The 26,570-nt window shown below is 34.9% G+C and overlaps 1 protein-coding gene across 1 annotated transcript in view; it reads right to left on the bottom strand.

The window, feature by feature from the left end:
• Hsc70-3 (heat shock protein 70 cognate 3) overlaps positions 1 to 26,570 on the bottom strand; it is a 39,069-nt gene that overhangs the window by 7,103 nt on the left and 5,396 nt on the right. Inside the window, exons 3-8 of the mRNA XM_069833419.1 lie at positions 16,678 to 16,909; positions 15,422 to 15,556; positions 12,889 to 13,125; positions 12,282 to 12,548; positions 4,678 to 5,073; positions 2,660 to 2,797 (exon numbers count right to left, since the gene is read on the bottom strand). Of these exons, the coding sequence (XP_069689520.1) occupies positions 2,660 to 2,797; positions 4,678 to 5,073; positions 12,282 to 12,548; positions 12,889 to 13,125; positions 15,422 to 15,556; positions 16,678 to 16,909 (1,405 nt within the window). The remainder of the gene's footprint in view (positions 1 to 2,659; positions 2,798 to 4,677; positions 5,074 to 12,281; positions 12,549 to 12,888; positions 13,126 to 15,421; positions 15,557 to 16,677; positions 16,910 to 26,570) is intronic.

Below are 26,570 nucleotides of genomic sequence, written 5' to 3'. Positions count from 1 at the left end.
CCATAATGAAACCATGGGTAGGAATGGGTGAGCTGTTGTTTAGAACTTTCCCAAAGGTTAGTAGTGACACTCCTGGAATGCTCATGTTTCAGAATGTTTAACTCTCAGAGCCATTGTGGAGGTGATTAACAAACTTGATAATAAAAAAATTATTTGGATCTCAACAGGTAGTGCACATTTCATGAGAAGTGTGTGTGCAAACTTTAAGATGTTTCATATCAGATGAATTTATACACAATCAATGCTGGACATGTACTTTATTCAGTAGCAAGAAACTATCCAGTGAATGAGTGCATCACAAAAACAAAACAAAAGCTTTTCTTCATACAAGAATACTAAGGCACAAGTACAGTGCTGGTGGAATGGGAAGGGAAGAGGGAAAACCTAAGCTATTCCCCTCACCAGTTATCACCAAGTGAAATACCTGGTTCACTTGTTTCCTATCAGGCTATATTATTGATCTGGTGGAGTATTTCAAAACAGAGAACCAGGAGGTTTATTGCTGCCTTCACATAAGCCTGCCATTGGTCCTTATCCTGAGCAAGATTAATCCAGTCCCTACCATTATATTCCACCTCCCACAAATCCATTTCAATATTATTCCCCCATCTACATCTCTGTCTTTCCAAAGGTCTTTTTCCTCTCCGGCCTCCCAACTAACACCTCTGTTCCTCTCTCAAAGTGAGACTAAGTTTCACAATCATACAGAACAGTAATACAAATGTTTTATAAATTCATAACTTGCAGCTTTTTAGAGAGCAGACTGGATGACAAAAGCTTCTCAACTGAATCATAACAGGCATTTCCCATATTTATTCTGCGTTTAATTTCCTCCTGAGTGTCATTTATATTTGTTACTGTTGCTCCAAGATATTTGAATTTATCCACCTTTTCAGAATACACACACATATAGAAAAACTAATGTTCAAGCCAAGAAACAGGCAGGAATGGGGGAAAGGAAATCACACAACTTTGTGAAAGATCCTGCTTGTTGAAATTCTTAACTCTCTCTCATCACTGTTCGGTCTGCCACTGTTCAATCTGCCCCTCTCTCATCACTGAGTTATCTCTATGTAAAAAAATTAAGAAAATCGCTCCTTTTGCTGAAGTGAATGCTTATGTATTTTACATGCAATTACGAAGTAATTGTAAACCTATTTCTTGTAGTGAGGGCAATGTAGAGGTGTAAAAAGGAATGCTAATAGACCCTGTAGCACAGAAATATCTGTAATCTATTTACATGTCTAATGTTTGCAGTGAAAGGACCCCATCTACCTACAATGATACTCTGAAAAATGTACTGACCTGTCAAATGATAATTTAGAAACACTACTGAGTTACTACTTTAATAATGACAATAAATAATGAATGTTATAAACTAATGGTATTATGTGATGTCATTTGCATTATGTAAAAAGAAGTTGAGTACAACTTAATAAAACCAGATCAGAATTAGGCTTTTGGGTTTTGCACTGTGTCCTGGAACTTGACATTTCTAGTGTTCAGAACACTGTGTGTATACTAACTGGCTCTGCAGGAGAGGTAGAGTCAATGACCTCAACTGCATTGAATGGTGGAGGGTGATAGGGAGCGAGAGAGGACATGTAATATTTCTATGCCCAAACCACACTTCAGAGTACCAATTTTACATCGCTGCCAGGTCAAATACTGCCGCTTGCTTCACTGCGGAGTCAGTATACGCACTGTATGTACTGGTTCCAACATCAGGACAGCTAGGTAAGACCAGAGGGGTCACCTACTCTGTTGGGCTTGTTACACCAGGCTAATCTGGACAACTCGAAATGTGATGTTCCAAGATACGGTGAAACACCCAAAAGCCAATTCTGATCAGTCACCGTGAAAGCCTAAAAAATCCAACAATAAAACCAGTTTTGTAAATTATAATCATTATCTCCCTAACAGGTTATAGTCCTAGAAGGACTGTTCCGGTCTACAAAAGTTTTCCCCGCCATCTCTTCACAGGGTGACCCAGTGATCTTTTCCCTGTTGGTCTGTAGTTCAAAATCGTTTGAGGAATCCTTGTTCTAGTCATATGCTTGACATGGTGAAGCCAGCTGTCTTGATATTGCTGAATATATTGCAGTACAGATTCCATTCCCATACTATAATTAATTTATTTATTCACCATTTTTATCCTGTTTTGTGCTCAGTTTTTATGCGGATATGAAGATTTTTTATTTACCACAAAATCATATACCTCAACATAAGACATCATTCATCTCTCAACAAGACAAAACAAATTTCTGAATACCATACTAACAAACCATTAGACTGGGAGAACAGGAAATGTAAATGAACAGTGGATAAAGTAGCCTCCTCACTCCTCTGATCTCATGCCATCGACTTCTTTTTAAGGATTTTATGTGAAGGATGGTGTTTATGCCACATTTGAATACCAATGAATAATTAAACTACAGATTTCACAACTATCAAGACAATTGATAAACATATTACAGTAAGAGATGAGCTGATTACAGACTGAACATTTGTCAGGTACAAATGGAGCTCACATTGAGCATCTTTAAAGTATGTAAAACTTTCAGTATTTGTCTTTCTCATTTCATAATACAAGTTACACACTTATTATTCATAAAGAATGAAGGCATAATACCATATTTTCAGTCACGTGTCAACTTACCTGAAGGATACCATTTGCATCAATTTCGAAGGTGACTTCTATCTGGGGCACACCTCTGGGTGCTGGAGGTATTCCTGTTAAGTCGAACTTTCCAAGCAAGTGATTGTCCTTTGTCATGGGTCGCTCACCTTCATAAACCTGTGAAAATAATAATTCACTGAAGAAATTTCATATTACAGAAACAAGACAGCCATTACTTTTGTTGTCTTAAATTAACAATCTCGAAAATTATTTTATATGTTTCTTAATATATAAAAGAGTAATTCAAGACAATATCAAATAGGAGGTTAATATAACATCAATGTAATTGGTGATACTAGGCTGGTAAAGTAGAATTCTGACTTTAGGCAACCTCTATTTAACGTTTTCCCACATTTAAGGTAAAATTTTCGCAGTCTCAATAGTTATAGCATATGAGTATCATTTCTATATTCGATTTAATGATATTTTATTTCCTGTAAGATTTGTATTTTACAATAAAAATTGTTATGAAATAATTTGTTTTCAAATCCCGACTAATGCAAAAATAAATGAATTTCAATTCAATGTGTAAAATATAGTTGCGGATAAATATAACATCCTAGTTCTGGGAAATACTTGAGGCACTCACCCCTTACCACCTACTGTAAATATCAGCAAACAAAAGCAACCAATCTCTCACAACTACTGTTTAATGTAAAAACCACTGAGAAAGTTGAGCCGACTTCAGGCATTGGAGCAGAATGAGGACATTATGATTTGTCTCCAATTATACAAATTTTTTGAAGAATCAATGACTTAACAATGCTGCTACCTGACCGCCATGTGTTAATGGAGTGGGCTACATGACCCCCACTCCCTCACTACTTCTACACAAAGCTGCACGTCTATTAGTCTGCTAATTCCCACCCTTTGCAAGAACCAATCACAAGCAGAATAACACACAACAGAATAGAACAGAGCAGAACACAAACCATCTATGAGTACTAATGCCTGCCCTTTGCAAGAACCTATCACATTTTAATGATGGAAGTAGCAACCATCCATCACAGAGTCAGTCTCTTTCTTGAGCTTGCTAAGGTGTGTGGTGTTAGTGCTACTACAGTCAAGAGATGGAATTGTTTTCACTGTTACAGTATATTCCACTAGAAAACAATGGCTACGGAAAGGAAAATGCCTTCTCTTGTAGAAAAAGTTAATTTAATTCACAAAAATGGGGGGGGGGGGGTAAATTTCAAATACGAAAATATCCGAAATGGAGACGAGACTTGATTGCCACCCAGCTTGCCCTTAATGTTTTACATTTCTCTGGTACAGTATTATCTGTAATTTACTTCCTGTACCTCTTTTTTTTTTTCAGTTGAATTGAATTTTTGCAAAGTATTAAAATTTTTTTAAACAAAAATAAACCTCTATTTAGTGTCAACCACCATTTAAGGTTAATTATTGTGCCCCCAGAAAAACGTTAAATAGGTTCAACTGTATTTTGCGAGAACATCAGTATAATTGGTGATATTAACCTCCCAAGTCCTGAGACTTTTTTTGTTTTACTGAGTTGCTGGTTGCCATTTTCATTTACAAATAGTTAAAACATGCATTGCAATGATTAAATCGATCTTCTTGTGCTTACTGTAAGTCCCAAGAGATGTCATGAGTGACAAGAACAGAAATTTGTAACTAAATGCATGTATGAAATACATTATACTATACTCCAGGACACACGAGGCTAAGATAGTACTGGTATTTTGGCGAGAAGAGGGAGAAAATTTTCTATAAATTACTTATATTCCCAAACAGTTGGAAAAAATCTCGGAAAAACACTACCAAGTAATCAGCCCAAACTACACTTGACCTGACATATGAGCACAGCCTCAGATCGGAAGATCATTTTATCCATGAGCTATGTTGTTTGCTACCTTAATGACTAAAACCATCAGACACTGTTTATTCTGTAAAAAATTTTACTCAACCATGAAATTGTGTCAAGAATTTGACATGTATAACCTCTTACTAATGTAACCATCAAATCAAATTCTTACCTGAATTGTAACAGTATGTTGATTATCAGAAGCTGTTGAGAAGATCTGAGATTTCTTAGTAGGGATAACAGTATTTCTTGGAATGAGTTTAGTCATCACACCACCAACAGTTTCGATACCCATAGTCAAAGGGTTAACATCCAACAGAACAATGGCATCTGTATCTTGCTCTCCTGACAGGACACCAGCTTGCACAGCTGCTCCATATGCTACAGCTTCATCAGGGTTGATACCCCGAGATGGTTCCTTTCCACCAAAGAATTCTTTCACAAGCTGTTGCACTTTAGGAATACGAGTGCTGCCACCAACAAGCACTATTTCATCTACATCCTTTTTATTCATGTCAGCATCATCCAGCACCTTCTGGACTGGTTTCATTGTTGAACGGAACAAGTCCTACAACAAAGATTTGTAAATCTGACATTAGAAAAAAAAAAAAAAACAAATTCTATCTGAATGCTTATGATCTATTACAACAGTACTCATATCCATTTATATTCTGTTTATAACTCAATATGTGGAAACTGTGAGGAACACTTCTGTGCTGTGTACGACATCTAAAAACATATTAGATATTTGTACTGCTAAAGTAACAGAAAAGAGCTAACTCTGCTAAGGGTTCCAAATAATGGTTGAAAAGGTGGCAAACTACTGTTCCATTTTCGAAACGGTGCTACCATAAAATTTCTTGTGAAAGAAAATTTATCTTTCGAAAATTTACAGACAGTTACAGAAAGCTTATGAATCGTCTGGAGTCTCGTGTATGTTTGAGAATTATACCTTGACCAAAACTACTTCCGACTTGACAGTTTACAGAGAAGGGGGAACAGTGTTTTCATGTTGCCCATCTTTTGTGTAAGCAAACGCGCTGCCGATAGAGTGCAGTAATGAAAGGCTGACATGAATACATACATTTCTAACCAATTTGTTGAACACTAGGCATTAAAATTTGTGTACATTATTATTTTTATTAGAGTAGCAGTGTCGAAAGGACTGTAAACTATAAAAACAGCTTTAAATTTAATACGAAAACTCTACTTTTATGAGTGTCTGTATTCTTCAATGTAATATTGTTAGAAAGGCATTGAAAAAATTGTAAACTATAAAAATATTTATGATTAAAAATCTGCACAGCCCTTTTCTTTTCCAATATCGGTAACAGTGCTCTTATTAATTTTAACACACGCAGCAGTTCTCATTACGACTTGTGCCAAAAGTAAAAGAGGCCCGCCATTATTTTTTTTCCCTCTCAAAATAACACTCTTACATAACACACCATCTCTCGCACTTGACTCTTTAACGGGGCACCTTGTATAATATTCGTTCTCCGCCTGCCTTTCCTTCCTTCTGACATTGCACAAGTCACCTGTTTAGAAACTCTCGCAGAAACTAGAAAAAACACACTAGCTACACACTCCACCAATGACAACGAAGATAATACATGTAATATCTGTGGCTTGGGTCTAAAAGGACCAATGTCAAAAATGTTAGTTTTGAGATAAATGGGTTTGAAATTTGCTTATATTGTACAGTGAACCTATGACATTGGCTTGTGAATGCTCTGTACCTTCCACATTAACTGCAGCAGACATTGACCTTTTTAGTATATGGTAGAACAGACCGAGATAAGCTCGAAAGTATATATAACTCAAAAGTGCAAAAAATTGACATTGGCCCTTTTAGAACCAAGCTACAGATATAATTTAAACACAATTATCGATACACTAAAACAATAATATAACTAAATAATATTTTTAATTCACACAAAGCACGTGCTAACCAGCCAATTCAAAGTCATTCCGGGCACTGTATTCACCACTAGGCGTGGTATTCACGTGCCACTCTTAAACATAGACATGGCAACACCATCCCATTACCATGGTTATGCGTCTCTCGTGATTGGTTGATCTGAATGGTTGCCAGGTAACATAATACAGGCGCCATTTGTCAGTTCGGAAGTTGTTTTGGATAGACCATAGTGCGAAATTTTAAAGCTAGCAATATAGATATTGCTAATTGACCCTGCTCTGGCCTTCCTACAGTTTTTACAGGAGAAAACAAGAAGATAACTGATGTTATCAAAGAGAATCAACGTGTAACAGTTCGAGAACTGGCTACCAAGCCTAGCATATGTCATAATGCCATCTAAACTCTGCTGGAGAAACTGTGAAGAGAAAAATTTATGTATGATGGGCAACTCATTTTGTTTTCACAGGAATAAAAATTGCAGCATCAAACCAATGACATCAATTGCTTCAGTGGTATAGTAATGAGGGTGATGACTTTCTCTTAAGCACAGTGATAGGTGATGAAAGTCGATTTCATAGTTTTTATCGTGAAACCAAATACCAAAGCATGGAAAGACATTGCCCATAATCATCAACAAAGAAGTAACCAAGAACCACCTTTGGGTTTCAAGTTTGCAGGCGCAATGTTCCACGTGCTGATGGTGAGGTGATTGACTTCCTGGCTCACAAGCAAACTGTTAATGCAGATCAGTATCAGGAAAATCTGAGAAAGTTTTGAGTGCTGCACAGAAACTACCTGGCAGAAAAGTCCATCTCAAACATGAAAATACACAGCACATTCCACCATGCAATGGACTGAAAGAAAGAGCAGATTCTTCTTTCCATATCCTCCCTACAGGCCTAGATATAATACCATCAGACTCCCACCTCTTTGGTTTCATCAAGGAAGGCATGAGAGGGCAATATTTGAAAACTGATGAGAAATACAGGAAGCTATACAACATTGACTGCACACTATGGAAAAGAACTTCTACTGCACAGGTATATTAATATTGACATAATATTGACAAAGCCTTCGCAAAAACCTGTTGAGATGGAGACCGTACAGGATTATTTATGAAGTTAGTACCATGACCTATCCAACATCCTCAGAATCCGCCATTTAAATAATCGAGTACTTTCCATGAAAAGTAAGGGGGGACGCCATCATGCTGGAAATACGTAGCTGTCGCATATGCAATGATATTTCCTCCAGTAATGGAGGATTGCAAGTACCTTCTCCCCATAAGACAACCTTCGAAAATGTATGGACAAACCATACTACACATTGGAACTGAAGCAGTGCTAAAAGTGTACACCACACCCTTGTGGGGATTTTCCTCTGACCAAACATGTGAATTAGGCATATTGAAAACGCCATCACAGGTAAGTTGAGCTTTGTCACTGAACAAAATAAACCAATGCAACTCATTATCACCATTTACCCAATCAAAAAACTGCATTTGTCTAGCATAGTCCTTGGGCTGAAGATGTTGAACTCACTGTAAATGATAGGGGTACATTCCCTCTTATTCAACATTCTCCACACTCTACTTTGAAGAACACCTAATTGTCTGGATATGCTCTTGTTACCCATGCATGGGCTTTGTTGTACCATATGAAGAATATTTTCGCGTTCTCCTTCATTCTAAGCAATCAAATGCCATCACAGTACTGGGAACTAAACCAGTATCCTCAGTGACAAAATCCTGTCACAAAAACCACACACAAATCATATATTGAAAAACTGAAGTGGAATTTTTGTTAACACACGCATTGAATGGAAGATAATGAGTTACTATTATGATGATCTTGCTTTGTGTTACCAGTGTTGAGTTATCTCTAACCCCCAAATGTCACAAGACTGTCGCTGCTATCAGCTGTACTGTAACGCACATAGCTCCAGACATCAAGAGAGAGAAGTTCACTAGAATGCATATTACAGAAGGAAGAACCGTATTTTATCCAAAACTATTCAAAATTGGACACATGTATATATGATTTTTTTTTTACAGTGATGTTAGGAATCAGATTCTAGAGTATAGCACAATCTTCTTTAATCATCCCATACGTAAAAATAAAGAATCTCAGAGAAATAATTTGATGTATACATTTTCCTTTTACATGACTCTAGACATCTGCAAAAAATTAGCTATCATACCTTTCAGTAGCACTTTTGTAAATCTTAGTATTAAACCTAAAATGTGAATTTTTTTCTACTGAACTGTAGAGAAAATATACTTCCACCAAGGTACCCATCAATCAGTTCATATTAAAACCAACTCAAAATGAGCACACAGATCTCCAAAGCAGGTAGATTAATAAAACAAATTAGCTGTTCATATTAACTGTACAGGTAAGACCTTCAAGGTTTCAGTAATACAGAATTAACACCCGATCCTATTTTTAAAAACTTCTAATGTAATCTAAGTCCCTATCACCACGGCATGGCGCATCCTCAGGTTGCGGATCGAGGAGACAGCCTCCAGATATGGAGGGTAGGTAAAGGTAAAAAAGGTAAAGATATCCCCGTAACATGCCATGAAGGCACTTGGGGGCATGGAGGTAGAGCCCCATGCTTTCAATGGCCTCGGCACTAGAATGAGGTGGTGTGGTCGGCACCACGCTCTGACCACCTTTTACCCCCGGGAAAGACCCGGTACTCAATTTTATACGAGGCTGAGTGAACCTCGGGGCTGTTCTGAAAGTTTGGCAACGAGAAAAAATCCTGTCACCACCTGGGATCGAACCCCAGACCTTCCAGCCCGTAGCCAGCTGCTCTACCAACTGAGCTACCTGGCCGCCATGGAGGGTAGCTGTGAATATATTGAATAAGCAGTCGCGGACAGCCAATGAGGAGTGGTCCTCCAGCTTGGGGGTTGGGCAAAGGGCTAACAACCCATCACCGTAAAAAACAGCTTGTTACGAATCCTTCAAATAAGCCTCGGAATGGGACTGATTCTCTGGCACGACCACAGCAAAGGAATAAGGTTTTGAGATTTGGTAAACAAAGTATATGATTATGTCTCGTGACGAGAATATTGTACGAAATGGAAATATAAAAATTGGAAATTTATCTTTTGAAGAAGTGGAGAAATTCAAATATCTGGGAGCAACAGTAACAAATATAAATGATACTCGGGAAGAAATTAAACACAGAATAAATATGGGAAATGCCTGTTATTATTCGGTTGAGAAACTTTTATCATCCAGTCTGCTGTCAAAAAATCTGAAAGTTAGAATTTATAAAACAGTTATATTACCGGTTGTTCTTTATGGTTGTGAAACTTGACTCTCACTTTGAGAGAGGAACATAGGTTAAGGGTGTTTGAGAATAAGGTGCTTAGGAAAATATTTGGGGCTAAGAGGGATGAAGTTGCAGGAGAATGGAGAAAGTTACACAACACAGAACTGCACGCATTGTATTCTTCACCTGACATAATTAGGAACATTAAATCCAGACGTTTGAGATGGGCAGGGCATGTAGCACGTATGGGCGAATCCAGAAATGCATATAGAGTGTTAGTTGGGAGGCCGGAGGGAAAAAGACATTTAGGGAGGCCGAGACATAGATGGGAAGATAATATTAAAATGGATTTGAGGGAGTGAGATATGATGATAGACTGGATTAATCTTGCTCAGGATAGGGACCAATGGCGGGCTTATGTGAGGGCGGCAATGAACCTCCGGTTCCTTAAAAGCCAGTAAGTAAGTAATGTAATCTAATCTAAACTGTACACGCACAGAAACTTACTTGGACTGTGACATTAAGAAACAAAGCACACTTTAGACAAAGAAATGAAATTTTCTTTCTCCATAAAGCAAGGCACAACAACCAACAGACTGTTGTCCACAACCAGATTATAGGAGCAATAATCTTCAGCAACTAAATTCACAATAAATATTATAATTAAATTTAAAATACAAGACACTTGCAGTGTTTATGTATTTGCAACACAAGTGCCTGATTACAGCAAAAATTATTTTTGCACTATGCACACCTAACCAATTAACCAAAAATGCTTGCCTTGCATTCACTTCATTCGTAATTTTGATTCCACCTACCAGGCATAACTGTTTAGGTGTCAGAACTCTGGCAGCCATAATGTGGAGTTTGTAACAACCCACAAATATTTAATCAGACCACAGAATCTTGAAAAACGAAACTGGAAATATAAATAAGCGACAAATTTTAGATTATTATCTTCTTAAAAAGGTCAAAATGAAAGCCTTCACTTGCAATTAATGGGCATATCAGTCTAAATTTCCATCGACAAAAGAATAAATCGTATAAGTTTAATTTGCTTCATGTAGCAGGAGAAATTTAAAAAAGTTAAATGTCTTTCAGGAAGGATACCTGATGGTAATATGCACTATTTCCTATAAATGGATAATATGCTTTTTGATACTGCTTTCAACTCTTTGTTCATTTTCTCAGAATCTGAAACCTTGACAGTAATGTTTTCTGTTACAAAAACAATTTTGTTGCTTGTAGAACCAAAGGTTCTTGAAATTTCTTGCCATGTGAGGAACAGCTTTGGGACAACTACATCCACACTATGTCAGACATCATAAGAGCATAGAATTGTGCGTCCTTTTCTAAAGTAAACAATGAGAGTTCGGTTCTCATTTCTTTTTCAAAGCTACTCTGATCAGTACTGTAAATATCAGAAGAGTAAGGAAAAAGTGCATCCTTTGTTGCCTCTAGCAGACATGTGCTAATTTGTATAAGAACAGGAAACGAATTTAATGATTTAATAATTTTTAATTCGACAAAATAACTAGAATTGTGATATCTATAAGCTTCAGGCATTAAATTGCATCATTATTATGAAGTTTTTCAAGTTTCCAAGGGCTATAACTTTAAATCTTCAACACATTTTGTTTCTCTCATCTCCACAAAGTATGAAAACATTTTTCACACAAACTTTTTAAACACTACTGGATGACTGGCTTTACATTGTCTGTTTTTCAAGGTAAAGCTATTGTTCAGACATAACTCACAGAAACGTTTAATTTGACAAATGGTGGATGGGAAAATTGTGTTAACTCCAAAAGCAGTTTTCAAGAAAAATGATTTTTTAAAGTTTAAATAGCCCTGCAAAATCCTCATTTGTGTATTTTTACTTTCTTAAGACACAACATTTGTTTAGAAACATTTCGAATACATGCATGTACTATCCACAGTTATGAATTATAAATATACGAATATTAAAAACATCTACACCCTGTCACATAGGTATGCTATGGTAGGTTAGACACTCCATGTTCTGCATCATGCTATACTATTGAAGGCCAGGGCTACTGAATTTTTCGATATTATTCTTTATTATTATTATTATTATTATTATTATTATAGATTAAATTTCAGAACCTTAAATTAAGTTTGGATAGCTAATCTTCAGCACTTTTTCAATCTTCTATGGGGATCTAACAAAGTGCTCAGTTTGAGAGGTGGGGAGGAAGGTTTCAATATAAGCTCATTAATACCTTGTAAAGTATGTGTGAAGCAATTACACCATAAGATTCCAAATGGTATCCTTATAAAACATACCTAATTATTTTTAAATGCTACAAAGAAAAATTTAGTAGAATTATTACGATTTCTTTAACTCTGTTACTCTCAATCGAAGTCACTTTCAACTTCTCTCTTCAACTTTAATATTTTAAAATTACAAAAAAAAAAAAAAAAAAAAAAAAAAAAAAAAAAAAAAAAAAAAAAAAAAAAACAAAGATTATCTCAAAATATGCACACTTTTCTAGTAGGCCTATATTTTATAAAACAACATTTTCTTCATTGAATATTTATATGCTCACCATGTTTAATTCTTCGAATTTAGCTCTGGTAAGAGTTTCTGAGAAGTCATCACCTTCAAAGAAGCTTTCAATTTCAATCCTTACTTGATGGCTAGCAGAAAGTGCTCTCTTTGCCTTCTCAACTTCACGGCGTAGCTTCTGAACCGCACGATTATCTTTACGAATATCCTTACCCTTCTTCTTCTTGTATAATTTAATAAAATGATCCATTACACGCTGATCGAAATCTTCACCACCCAAGTGTGTATCACCATTAGTGGACACCACCTAAAATAAGACACACATCAAAATACATTCAACATTTTATCAAAGAATTAAAACTTGAAAAACAGTTGATACTGCAACCTGTCTGAAGAAAACAAGTTTATCACCTCTTATGCAAGAACTGAAAATACAGTATGACATTGGGTAGCCAACTGCACGTCAAAATCTATTTTTTTTTTTTCCTCTCCACCCTCCACGATTTCGAAATCTGACTTCTCATTGAAACTCAAACACGTTGTTCAACATGTTAATATTCAAAACTTCACAATTATTTAATATATTTAGACTAAATATACTAGTAGGCACAATTCTACTGTATATAAAGTTTTTGCAAGTAACTAACCTCAAAGACACCATTATCAATGGTGAGAAGAGACACATCAAATGTGCCACCACCCAGATCAAATACCAATACATTCTTCTCGCCTTCTCTCTTGTCCAAACCATAAGCAATGGCAGCTGCAGTTGGTTCATTAATAATTCTCATTACAACAAGTCCTGAAATCGTACCAGCATCCTTTGTTGCCTGCCTCTGGGCATCATTGAAATATGCAGGAACCGTCACTACAGCATGAGTTACCTGAAAAAGTTAAAAAGGTCCAGAAGACATTCCACTATGTAAGTAAAACACATTCATAGTTCTAATATATTTTATAAAATCCGTTTTAAATTGTCTGGATATACAAAGTCCTACACTTCCATAAATGCCATTAGGATAAAAGATCTTAAGTTGATAATACACTACAGACTTCATAAAGACATTACTATAAATGAACAGATAAATACATATTTCGACGTTCATAAAAAAATTTTTTTTTTTTGCACTGTCTCATTGTTAAAAGAAATTTTCATTAGCATTTTTGAATGAAGCATTTCATTAACTTTAGCAATGCTTAGGCCTATCTAAACAGCAAATATGTAGAAGCAAAAAAGAGCTCATTTAATCAATCATTGTTTTGTAGTTTAGTCGTCATTTCAATGTACAGAAGCCAATAGAATATGACATACGAGTATACTTAGTTTAACATGAAATGGAGCAATCAAAGTAACTGAAGTCAAATTCCATATGAAGAGTCCACTGCAAGAATGATGGATGTCATTTAGAATACATTTTCCAGGAGAAGCAATTGAAAGTTTGAAATACTTAGTGTTTTAAGCTTAACTGTGATTTTCCGATCATTACTGGACAATGACTATCAGTGTTAATGCCATATAACACTATACTGTTTTCGCTGTAAGAAAAATCCTAATGTAAACATAAGCATGTTGCTGTCATACCCGTGATTGGCTCCTAGTCGAAACACATGACGCAGGAAAATACAGTTCGTATTTGGAAACCATAATCTTGTATTATTTGAAAATAAAAAATTGAATTCTAGTTAAATACGATGAAACGTATAACTTCACTCATATGTAAAATGCTATGTAAAAGAAAAACTATTTTTATATATTATTATGTACAATGAACGCGGATGAATACCAACAGTAACACTGCGGTAGTCAGTTCTTTTAACATGCTGGCGTCACTTGAGCTCGTAGTTGTCATAGCATGGCTTCTGTATCCTCGGTGTGTGTGATTATTAATCATAAGAGTAAAAAACCCTCTCAAAAGCGGAAAAACAAATAGTCTTAAAGGTATATAATAAGTTATGTGATAATTTAATTACAGTAATTATAAAGTAAACGTTTCCTAAGCAGACAACTGCATAGTAGTGAGGTTAGGCCTACTCGAGTAACGGGAAATGTTTAACAAGAAACAAAATGTACAACAGTAGGCGGGAACATGTAGTGAGAATCAATGGCGTCAAACAGTGGCCAATGAAGCCTCACTTCAGTCACGTGCTATTGTTTACACTAGGATTTTTCTTACAGCGAAAAGATTATATGTACATTCTGTATGTCTTAAGCTATGCATTGACAGTCTTGGTTCATTTTCGACAAGAAAGTGACATCCATCATTCTTGCAGTGGACTCTTCATATACTATAGTGATATGAATCGGTGAATGTTAAAAAAAATAATAATAAAATAAAAATAAAAAGGCAAACTTCCGAAAAAATCTATATACATTCAACTTGCACAAGAATTTGAATGCAACACCAAATACAATGTAATAGGATCTATAAAAGGAGTGTATGAATCAACAGTTTCAAAGTTACAGCCAAGAGATTAAGTAAAATATTTTTAACAAAGGTTTAATTTTGAGCAAATTGTTTCCATTAAAAATTCAAAATCAGCACAAATTTCGTAAAAAATTAGGAGCTCTGACATAAAAATCTTTTCTAAACTTCATTTTGTCTTTGTACAATGTATCATTGTGACTTAATATTTTCTTTTATTAGGATCCTTGTTAACTTCTAACACTTAAAGTTAAAAAAAAAAAAACCAGCATTAATAAATATTTAACAAATGTTAACAATTAAAGTTAATAACAATGTTTATGAAATTCAGTGCAAATATACCTTTATAGAAATATAAGCCAAACTTCATTCAGTTCCTTTCATGACAAAATTCAGAGTTGTAACTGGAAAACTAGGCCAAGGAAGAAGAGAAGAGAATATTACGTACTAATAAAAGTTACAACATTCAAGCATATATATATATTAAAAAAAAAACTAATCAGGAAACTAAACTGTAGCACAAAGTCCATGAAATTCTAGTATCGACAATATTTCGCATCTAACTGAATAAGTTATATTTAAATTAAAATCACAGAAAGGTTTCAACAGAGCAAAGAACACAAATGGACAAATACTTTTGTATCAATGTTATCAAGATTGCGTTGGTTTATTGTAATCACTGAAAGGAAGTATTTTTATTAAATCAATTCATTCCAATCTTCAGATATAAAGCAGGAACTTCATAATTTATTATTACCTTCTTCCCCAAGTAAGCTTCTGCAGTTTCTTTCATTTTACCAAGAACCATAGCAGATATTTCTTCTGGTGCAAATAATTTTTCACCCTGTGATGTCACAACCTCAATATGAGGCTTGTTATTCTTTTCTTTAACCTGCAAAATAAAATTATCAATGAATGTTCATAGTACAAAATTATCATTAAAAGCTATACAGAGTGAATCTTAAGTAATGTAATTAATTTCAGAGGGTTATTCTTTGAGATATTTTAAACAAGAAAGTTTAATACAATTTTGCCCGTTTTTGCTTCCTTTTCAAGATAGAAACTGTTTTATGTGATATATTTCATAACATGTTTTGGGAAAGCCATTGATTTAATTCTCAATATGCTCAGTCATCTTAAGAGGTTAGTGTATTATGATAACTGATTGAAATAATTTTAGTTTTGTCCTTTAAATATGCAGAAATTTGATCCGAACAGATGTAACATTGTAAAATTCCTTTGCAGAACAAAAAGTTACATTGGCCTGAATCAAATTTCTGCACATTTGAAGGACAAAACTAAAATTCTTTCAATCATCTATTACCATAATACACTCCTCTCTTAAATTGACTAATCATATTGCGAATTAAATCAATGGCTTTCCCAAAACATGCTAGGAAATGTTTCATATAACATTTTTTTTTTTTTTTTTTACCTTGAAAAGGAAGCAAATCGAGCAAAGTTGTACTGAACTTTTTTGTTTGAAATATCTCAGTCAGGACTGAATAAAAAATTACAGATTAGGTCCAATTTCTCTCTCCTCCAAATGAAGTCTTAGAAAAAACAACCAACTTACATTTATTAATAGATTTGCATATGTCCACTTACAAATGCAAAAATACAATTTGCTAAACATACCAAAAGAACAAAACTTGACACTCTGTGCAGGACAGATAGGCTTAAAGTTTCAATCCTGTATTATTTTGCCCAATGTGAGTATATAGGCATATGAACCAAACAGTAATTGAGGTATTCTCTCTAACAAACACTTAACTGCAAAATCTTGAATTTGAGCATCAAACATTTTAGGTAAGGTATAACAGCATTGCATGGAATGACATCCAAATGTTTCTAGAGAGCACTGTGCTTGCTGGAGGAAAATAATATTTTGTCAGGAGGAAGATGTGTTTATTAGGGATTCAATATACATATATGGAAATGAAAGAATGACATTAACATAAGTTAAGCTGTTATTCTAGGAAATGTCTCAATTATTGCATATATTCAGAGTACCTTGAACGGGAAAAATTTTATGTCATGTTGAACAGTAGCATCTGACCAGTCTCTGCCAATAAGACGTTTAGCATCAAACACAGTATTTTCTGGATTTGCTGTAAGTTGATTCTTTGCAGCATCACCGATCAACCTCTCTCCATCAGGTGTGAAGGCAACATATGAAGGCGTAATTCTATTTCCTTGGTCATTGGCTATAATTTCTACACGCCCATTCTTATATACACCAACACTGCAAAACAATAACAAAAGTAATAATTAATAATAATAGCAATAAAAAATAAAACAAAAATCAACAAATTAAATTAGTCAATAAGTACAGAGAAAGACTTGGGCAAACATCATTAAAATCTGGAAGAAATGTTACTCTGTTATAGACCTAGAAAGGAAGCCGTAGCTCTATTTCGTTCAAACTCAGGACATAACTGCTTAGCTGCCCACCTCCATAAAATTGAGTATATGAAACAGACGAATGTATCCTCTATGAACAGGATCAAGAATGGACTATAAACATCTATAAGGGCATCTCAAATTAAACAAGGAGTTTAAAAAATCAAAGAATCTAAATGGTCTCTATTGGTCTTCCAAATTCAGCCATTGGAGATAACCAGCTGCATACGACATTGACATCTGATTTACGGCAATGACGTCTCATTTGCGTTATTTCATTACGGTAATATCGGGTTGTGAGTGAGGAAAACACTGAGATTTGTAGCAAGACTGATACAGGGAGTTTGATAAGTGTTTAACTAAGAGACATACAAACGTGTATGAGAGACAGCACCAGAAATCTGTAACAGTACTTTTAAATACAGTACTCTGTGGGTAATTCTGATGAAAACATTCATGGTCATTCTTCATGGCACCCAGGGTGGGATGAAAAAGTCCAATGAGAAATGTAGCAAATTTATTTTCAATGACATTACACACCAAACTCTCATATGCCCTTTGCACGAGTTCAATAATTATTTCTATGTAGTTTACAACCTTTGTATTTCCTACAAAATTATTCGAAACACGAATCCAAGCCACACCAATTTCTCATTCTCAAATAGATCTTCTAGCTCACCATCTTGCATTATGCCACAGATTTATAGGAATACCTTGTTTCAATTTACCTTCACTTTTTTTGTCCGAAGACAGATCTAGACCCCACAAGTGACACCAACAAGGCATCATTCACGAGGCAACTAGGCCAGGAGATAATGAGGTAGAGTGGCCAGTTCCTACCTTAACTTAATCTCGAAAATTTTCTTTCAAATTCTGGAAACCCATACCCTCTCTGTTTAAAGTCTTTACAGTTTTCCATTATGCCACTAAATATTGAGTTTGGGTCCATCACTACACAACCACCAGGGTTGTGAGTGAGGAAAAGACCGAGATTTGTAACATGACTGATACAGGGGTTTGATAAGGGTTTAACTAAGACACATACAAACGTGTATGAGAGAGAGCACCAGAAATCTGCAAGAGTCTCAATGCCATCCCAATTACCTCATACATGTGCTACGAAGTGGAGTAGTTCATAAAAAAAACAATGAATATCGTCAATAAAGTACTCACACGTTACATCAGAACTACAGTGGGTCATCTTGACAAACTGTGGTTTTCGAGATAAACTAAGTTTTAAGTCAACTTCATTTTGTAGATCAGTGGTGCTTGTCAGTTTCTTGTTGTTTTAGCTTCATATTAAATCAAAAGTTTGTTTACATATTGCACTCAATGTTCAATAGCAATTTTTATCCTCACTATTTAAAATATGATTTTTGCAAGATATCCCTCTGTTCTGAGGTAACGAATTATAGGACTTTCTTTCTTTTAAATTTGCCACTTTAATGAGGGTGTAGGTAGTTTGTATCATGACCACCAGGTGCGGTGTGAACTGTGTTACCTATCGATTTGTTAATGCTTTCACCTACCAATAGTATATCAATTGATCCATCTCCATGTTCAACTATTGATAGTCATATTGTATTGATTTTCTCGCATCGCTTACCTAGGAGACAGCAGGATTGTTGTATGCTTACACTACCGGTCAAAAGTTTTCAATCAGCTATGAAAACAATTATATACTTTATTTCAATGTAGAAACACATCGGAAAAACTAAATAGACTAACAAAATAAATATTTTCTCTCTCTAGCATTATGATATGATAGAATATTCAAAATGAAATCCCTGTTTTAACCACAAATAGTTGTGATAAGTGATCGAAAACTTTTGACAGGTAGTGTACATGTGTTGTGTTGTATGTTATTTACAATTTGTGGTTCTTTAATCTTGTTAATCAATGGTGAGTGGGTGCTTTTGTGTGTTCACTTACAGAATATGAACTGAATATTATGTCGTTGAGTAAAGAAAAGTTTATGCAGAAAACCATTTCAAAGTAGAACGGACTGACGAATTTTGTTTTACCATGACATGTTCAAATAAGCCCTTGTGCTTAAATCGCGACGAAATAATTTCAGTTAAGTAATGCAACTTGAAAATACATTATGAAACAAAACACAAAGACTTCCACAGTAAATTTCCACCTGGGTCTTTATTAAGGCAAAGCAGAATTAACAGTATGCAATCAGCAAATTTAGAGGCAGCAGAGATCAGAAAAAAGCTACAGAAGCCTTTTAGTTTCTTGGAGTCTATGATAGAAGATGCCTTTCACTCATGCTGATATCAAATACTGCACGACAAAATGTACGTCATGGAAAGTGAAGAAATGGCAAAAAAGAAAATTCCTCTCTCCAATGCATTGCTTTCCAATAACGTTGATGATCAACTTTCACAGAGTCGTTTTTCTTTAGCTGCTGACAAGTCTACTGATATAATAGATATAGCACAATTGCTAGTGTACATTAGAAGTTACCTACTTCGGAATGGGTATCTTCTTTGAAGATTAATTTAAATGTTGCAGCCGTAAAGGCAGTTCCTGGTAGGTATTTGGATGGATTCCAGTGCAGATATGGAGAACGAAAATCTTGCACACATCCAAGGCCAATGTGATCATGGACTGTTACTGCGTAATGCTCGACAGCATAAAGTGAGGTCTTTAATTGCTAAAGCATTAAAAAAGAAATCCTGGGAGGTGGTAGAAGTATTGGCAACAAATGGCTCTTCTAGATGCATAGACATATTGGCACATTCAAAGACCACCAAACATGACTTCATAATAGATCCTACAATTAGATATGAATGGAGCATTGACCAGCCTGAGGAAGTTCACCAAGAAAAGACATTTATTAACCAATTATAGAGAACTTTAAAGAAAAATGCCATCTTAAACACATAGATGTGATTAGTCTTTTTATCGGGGCCTGTGGTGTTATTCCAAAATTCCTTAATATGCTTAGGAAACAATTTGGTTTATGTAAATCTTTAATAGAGGACACTGTCACAATAGTTTTGAAAAATTGTCAAATTTTAAATAATCATTTATACTCTTAAGATATATTTTAATTAGATTTTAGTATACATAACAATTTCTTTTTTTCTTCTTATTCTACTCTGTATTTATACTTGTAAATCATATGTCAGTATACTGAGGCTTAGGACTCTACCTCCATTGGGATGCAGTTTGTAATAAATAATACATAATGGAAAGAGATTTATGGAAGAAATAGCGTACCCGTGCGCTCCGCTGCACTTGTTAGAAATAAATATAAAGTAATTATGTAATTAAAATAGAACATCTGGTCCAGGGAACATTCGTGTTTGATAGAAGGATAAATCATTTAATATGTTAATTTAAATTGTATTTAAATAATTAATATGGATCATTTTGGTCCAGAGACCACTCATTTGGTGCAATGACAATTCCTTTAACATGTTTCTTAATTGTTATTACATGCAAATAATTAAAATATGATCATTTGGTTCAGAGAATATTCATTTTTTTGCATTTTTGGTGCAAGGATAATTGATTTAAAATTTTTCTAAATTAGTCTTGAATACATCCTTTAATAAATCACACCAAATTAATAGAGTTGATTATGTACGAAGATGTTTATGTTAACCTTACTGTGCATCTTTTTTTTTTTTTGTTAAGTTTATTTTATTCACACCTTAACATCTCTGGTGATGTCGCGTGTTTAGAATGTGTGAGTATATGAGTAGGCCGTTTTTACTCTTGTTGAGTTTCTGTTTCTATTGTGTGTTGTAGATGGCTTGTGTTCCTGTAACTGATTATAGACTTTGATTAATGTTTTTGGTTTTGGTAATTGAGGCGGTGATGAATCACGGCATGTATCTTTCCAATCCGGCATTTGCCTTTATGACTAAGGGAAATCATGAAAAACCCCAGTCAGATTGGTCAGCCAAGGAGTTTGTACCCGGGACCTCCCGAATGCGTGTCTCAAATGCTACCGTCTGAGCCAACTCGCTCGGTTGTGTATCATTGTTTATGCAAATAAAAAAATGAGGTACCCTACATAAATATCATTTTAAGAAACACAGGAAACGAATATGGGTAAATTATGAGCGCAGGAACACCATTTCCTGACACCTTTTAAAATAACTCAGCTCCAGTGAGCTCTATGGTAAAATGCTTATTTATTATGGGCTGTATGGTCCAGTAAAAATACCCATCTTTACGACAAAACTCTGAACTATTATGTTCTGTGAACAAAAAGAAATTTAAGTGTATAAAATTAGAGTATTTTATGTGGTCCAAATAAAGTTGCAATAATCAAGTTATACAATATTTCGACAGAATATAAAGTTTTCTGTGCGTAAAGATCTATTTTCATCTTACCTCAGTCCTCGTACATCCATGTAGAGAAACTACAAATTTCAAATAGTGAAAGAATTATCCAAATTAGCTTCTGAGATTACTTATTACAAACACACAAAATATTCTCTGTTCATTAACGCCAAGGCCGCCTTAAATAGACGGAGTCATTTGTTTTTATTTCACTATAGCCATCGACGTCGTTCCTGCAATATGTGACATCAATTTTCAGAGTTTTGCTCTATTAAATAACTTAAATAGTTATACAGCAAATAATACAATCTCCTATATGTAATTATATTTCTTTCTTTCGAAAATGTAAGAATTCACGATCTCCTATGTATCACTGCCATAGAATGAATAAATCTGTTTTTTGTTCCTACTGAAAAAAATTATATTTTGTACATAGGAATTACGGGACAACGACGCTATAATCTCAGGCGGCGGTGAAAATTTATTGTATTGTTATTTTAAAACTCTTGTATATCCTTAAATATCAGTCCTATCAAAATTTTGCTTGGAATAAAACTTATCGGAAATAATTTTTAAAGAAACTTTTGTTATGTAACATTTTTCTAAAAAATTAATAATAAGAGAGATATTTAGATTTATTTAATTCAGGCCCCCTTATAACCCCCCCCTTTAAATTAAGTACAGTAGAATCCCGATTATCCGTCAACCTATTAACCGATTGGTGTATTAACCGTCCATCTTTCTCTCGCTTTTTTTTTTCTGCAGAAATATATGAAGTGTTGTACATTGTATTAACACTTTCTTTTTTCTAGAGAGTGTTATTACAAGCCTTTTCCCTTACACAGTATGCTCTATTGTTCGAATTGTCGTACTGCATAACTTCTGTATGAAAAGTTTTCTACGGGTGTCAAAAGGAATCTCATTGTGTGTGCTAAGAATCGAAGAAGAAGAAGAAGAAAAAAGGTGTAAATATTTGAGTGGTTTGGGGAAAGAGAAACCGTGGCTAATCTTGCATCAGAATATGAGATTGGAGTGCATAAAGTATGTAAATCTACAATACATGACCTCCACTACTCATATTTCCACAGACACTCATTATAAGGAGTTTCCATGTCCATTAAAAACCCGTCGTTGACAACCAGATTTAAATTAGTGAACTTCTGTTCCACTACCTAGCATGTTACATGCAACACCATGAAGGGAATTACGAAAGTGTAAATAGTATTCGCTAAATTTACGAAAATATTTTATGTTATGGATTATCCAATTTTTTCAATTAACCGTTCAGCCCACCACCTTCATTACCACAGATAATAGAGGTTTCACTGTATTTTGAATGTCATATAGCCTAAAATCTAAGTTACAACGAACTTAATTTATATTCCAATTTTCATCAAAATCTGTTCAGCCATTATCGCATGAAAAGGTAACTAACATCCAGACAGACAGACAGATATACAAACAAACAAAAATTAAAAAAAAAAAAAAAAAAAAAAACGATTTTCGGTTCCAGTATGATTAATTATACATGTTAACACAAATTATTTTTGGAAAAGCGAAAATTACCAGAAAAATTTCGGTTACAGATTTATTATTAGTATAGATTATTGGGACTTGTACAGCTCCCAGGAAGAACAGGGAAATTATGTTCAATAAGATTTCAAAACTTCTTAAGTCAAAAGATCTTAGCATTGAAAATATGTCCTTGGTTACTGATGGAGCTCCTGGTATGTCAAGTGAAAAGGAAGGTTTGGTTGGGAAAATGAAAAAAATTATCACATTTCTTATCACTGCATTATCCATAATGCTGTATTATGTGGAATTTGGAGTACAAGATTACAACTCTTGCTTAATGAAATCACAAAGCTGGTCAAGTTTCTAAGATCGAGATCAGTCCTGACACATGAAATATTTTTTGAAGACCTCAACTCTGAATTTTCTGACATTCCTCTTTATAATGTGAAGTGGCTAAGCAAAGGAAAAATGCTCAAAAGAGTGTGACATTTGAGAGGGGAAACTGCTTTATTTCTTCAGTTGGAGGATGCATATGAAATAAGGGGCCTCTTTTTTAATATTTGACAAGATCCCCAACAACTTTCAAGGATTGCTTTCCTGGCTGACATTTTGTCTTACCTCAATGAGCTGAATCTCAACTTACAAGGAAAAGATTAAACATTGTGTGAGCTGTCAGAATCTATCCGAAGTTTTAAGAAAAAGATAGATTTTTCATTCAGGATGCACAATGTAGTAATCTTGATTTTTTAGACACTTTAAGACTTAACAGAAGAGGAGGAATTCACTTCCAACAGAGACTCAACGAAGTGTGAAGTTGTTGAATAGGTGAATAACCCCAGAGCTGAATTTGTTTCAGCAAGGTTCAAGAAAACTGAAGAAATAATGTAGTTTTTCAATTCATTCAGAAATCTGAAAGAAAAAAATGTAGTTTTTCAATTTGTTCAGACAGCCCCGGAAAAATTGCTGCGAGAATGAAAGTGATTTTGTTACAGTGTGCTCTTTGCATTTGGATTATTCTTGGTGATTGTGAATGTTTTTCATCACAAGCAGACAATGTTTATCGCTATTCTGCAATTTGATTTAAGGATGCCATGCCTTATTATGAAAAACATTAATCAGTGTGGAGAGTATAAACATATAAGCTCTCCACTGTGTTATCGCGATGTGTGGGCAAGTATATTTGCAAGTAGGCTATATATAGAATATTTACCGATGATTGGGCGAATCATTGGTGGAAGAATATAGTGAGTGCATTGCAGCTAGAATATCAAAGATTTGCAGATGTTAACCTTTGAGGGGGACGAAAATTAATTTTAGATCCCAGTTATGTTGTCCTTCAAGTAACTTGCAGTTGCCTATCTACATCAGTCGCCATTGCGCAAATATATCAATGACTACTGTCATCACAAAACTTAAGGTCTTCTGTTCTTGGGAGTCCAGCATACATTCACTCTGGTAAAGTAAATTCATTCATGTCATGGGAGCACAAATTGTTCTTGACGCCAAAAGCCATTGCTACGAACAGGACAACACTCTTAAATCCTCAAGGAAATGGACAGGTCTCAACATACAACAGGGTTCTTTGGAAAACAGTCCAGTTAGCTCTTAGAGCGTGATGGGAATATATTGGTGTAGCAGAAAGTTGACTCAAACTCGTTTTCTACTGCGCATGTCATCACTTGGGAAGCAGCAGTGGCATGCTAATTTGTGCCGCAGTCCTCGAGGAATAAAACAAACAGCTGTTGTGTGTACCTGCACAGTGTTAATTCTTTGTTTATATATATTATATTGAATGTTATTCTTTTATCAGTAATGCTATTAATGTAACATTTTTAAATAGATGATGTCCTTGGAATAACTCACATCACACAGTAACATTTGAGCATTACTACAGTACATTTAGCAAAACTAGGTTTTTGCCAATAAAGTGTATTGAAAATAACTGAGAATAACCAATTATTGCTTATATGATCAATTCAATACAATTTTAAATATTTATTTTAAATCAGTTTTGCGATATGAACTGTTAATAAAAGTGGGGGTACAAGATATTGCAATTACACCATCGATATTCTTTCTTTGTTGTATTTCGGGAAAAAAATTAATCTCCCAAGAGTTTTCTTAATTCTCCTAGTGGAGCCAGAGTTGCGTAATAATTCGTTTCACTACAAAAAAAAAATAGAAAATGAATAAAGGTAACATGTATAAAAATTAGTTACGTTGATAAAAAAAAATAGTTCTCACCGAGAATCAAACTCTGGTCCCACAGTTGACAAGCCAGCATGCGAGTGACTGCTCCACCAGAGCCGAGACGTAATAAGAGTTACGAGGCATATAATAGGTGCTCGGCTTGAAGTCTACGGAGACCGCATATAAACATACTCATGTAAATCACGGTCAAAATTTCAACATTTACACTACCAAGAGACACAATAAAACTGTTTTCTAATACTGTACACGATATGCGATATAGTAGACTGTGGTTTCCTATAAAGATGTTCTGATATAGTTATGAAAAATTCATAGATCGCATTTATTTATCCTCAATGAGCCATTACTTACTGTTCATTATATGTTAAGAAAATTTGGTTGGTGAGCAGCTCGCATTTTAGTGAATCGTTAAATATTTTAATGTTCAGTGGTAGTAAATGTTTCATTTGGACTGATTTACTGAAGGTTGGTGAAACCGGGCCCATAATCAATTTATTAACCTACTCCACTTCCAAAACCTTACAGAGTTGAGCTGAGCTAAACTAGCAAGCTGTGAGAGTTCGCAATGCATCCCACGTGACATCATGTAGTACAAGAATGGGCGAAACTGCACACTGCTTCACCATTATATTCCCATCACATCTTAGAGCAAATAATCTGAAGAGAGAACAATGAAAGGAATGCTGCAGATAGTCCTGCATTCTATTCAATCATTACTATGAACTTCAACAAATGCGCATGGAAAAAGTTTTCTCACCCACAGATTATGCAGTGGTGTCTCTGTGCCCACATAGTTAACAAACCTGGGCCTGTCTTAATGAATAAAAAAAAATGTTTGCACGAGCAAGTATGATCCGGTGGTAGAAGAGGTAGAGGTTTCAGAAGCAAACCCAGGCTACACATGTTAGATTGGCTGATAGACGAGAGACTACAGTCTCTGCCAGGCAGCTCACCCAGAAGTACTGTCTAACCCAAGAATCATCTGAAGTTAAGCTTCAAGAGTTACAACCAAAAACAGATTAGCTACAACAAACTGGCAGCCACATAGATGAATCAAGAGTTGAAGAGAGCAAGGATAAACAAGTTGCGTGAAGAAATACAAAATCCTGGGACAGAGTCAATATGCTCAGTGTCACTAAAGGGTGATATTCGTACCATCAGAGAAAAGAAAAAAACATCATTCTCTGATTATGTAATTGGCATCTAAGAGATTTCTGAAACAGCAGCATTAAGTAGATGAGAGGGATGTAGTACTAGTGTCAATATTATTGTTGTATTGTTCAACACTTGTCAGCAGTAATGAGTTTGTTGATTGGAATTTTGATTCTGTTTTCATATTCTTGAGGAATAAAATCTACAATTCTTAACTGGTTATTTATTACACTAGGTATATGGTTGGTTGGGACTAGGCCTATATGCAACATAAGCGAAACATGTGGCCCACAATGCCAAGACCACCAATGAGCACAAAA

Source organism: Periplaneta americana, chromosome 8 (genome assembly GCF_040183065.1).
Source record: "Periplaneta americana isolate PAMFEO1 chromosome 8, P.americana_PAMFEO1_priV1, whole genome shotgun sequence".
Lineage (NCBI taxonomy): Eukaryota > Metazoa > Arthropoda > Insecta > Blattodea > Blattidae > Periplaneta > Periplaneta americana.
The sequence above is the reverse complement of the archived record's forward strand: the minus strand, read 5'-3'. Positions and strand labels throughout refer to the sequence as shown.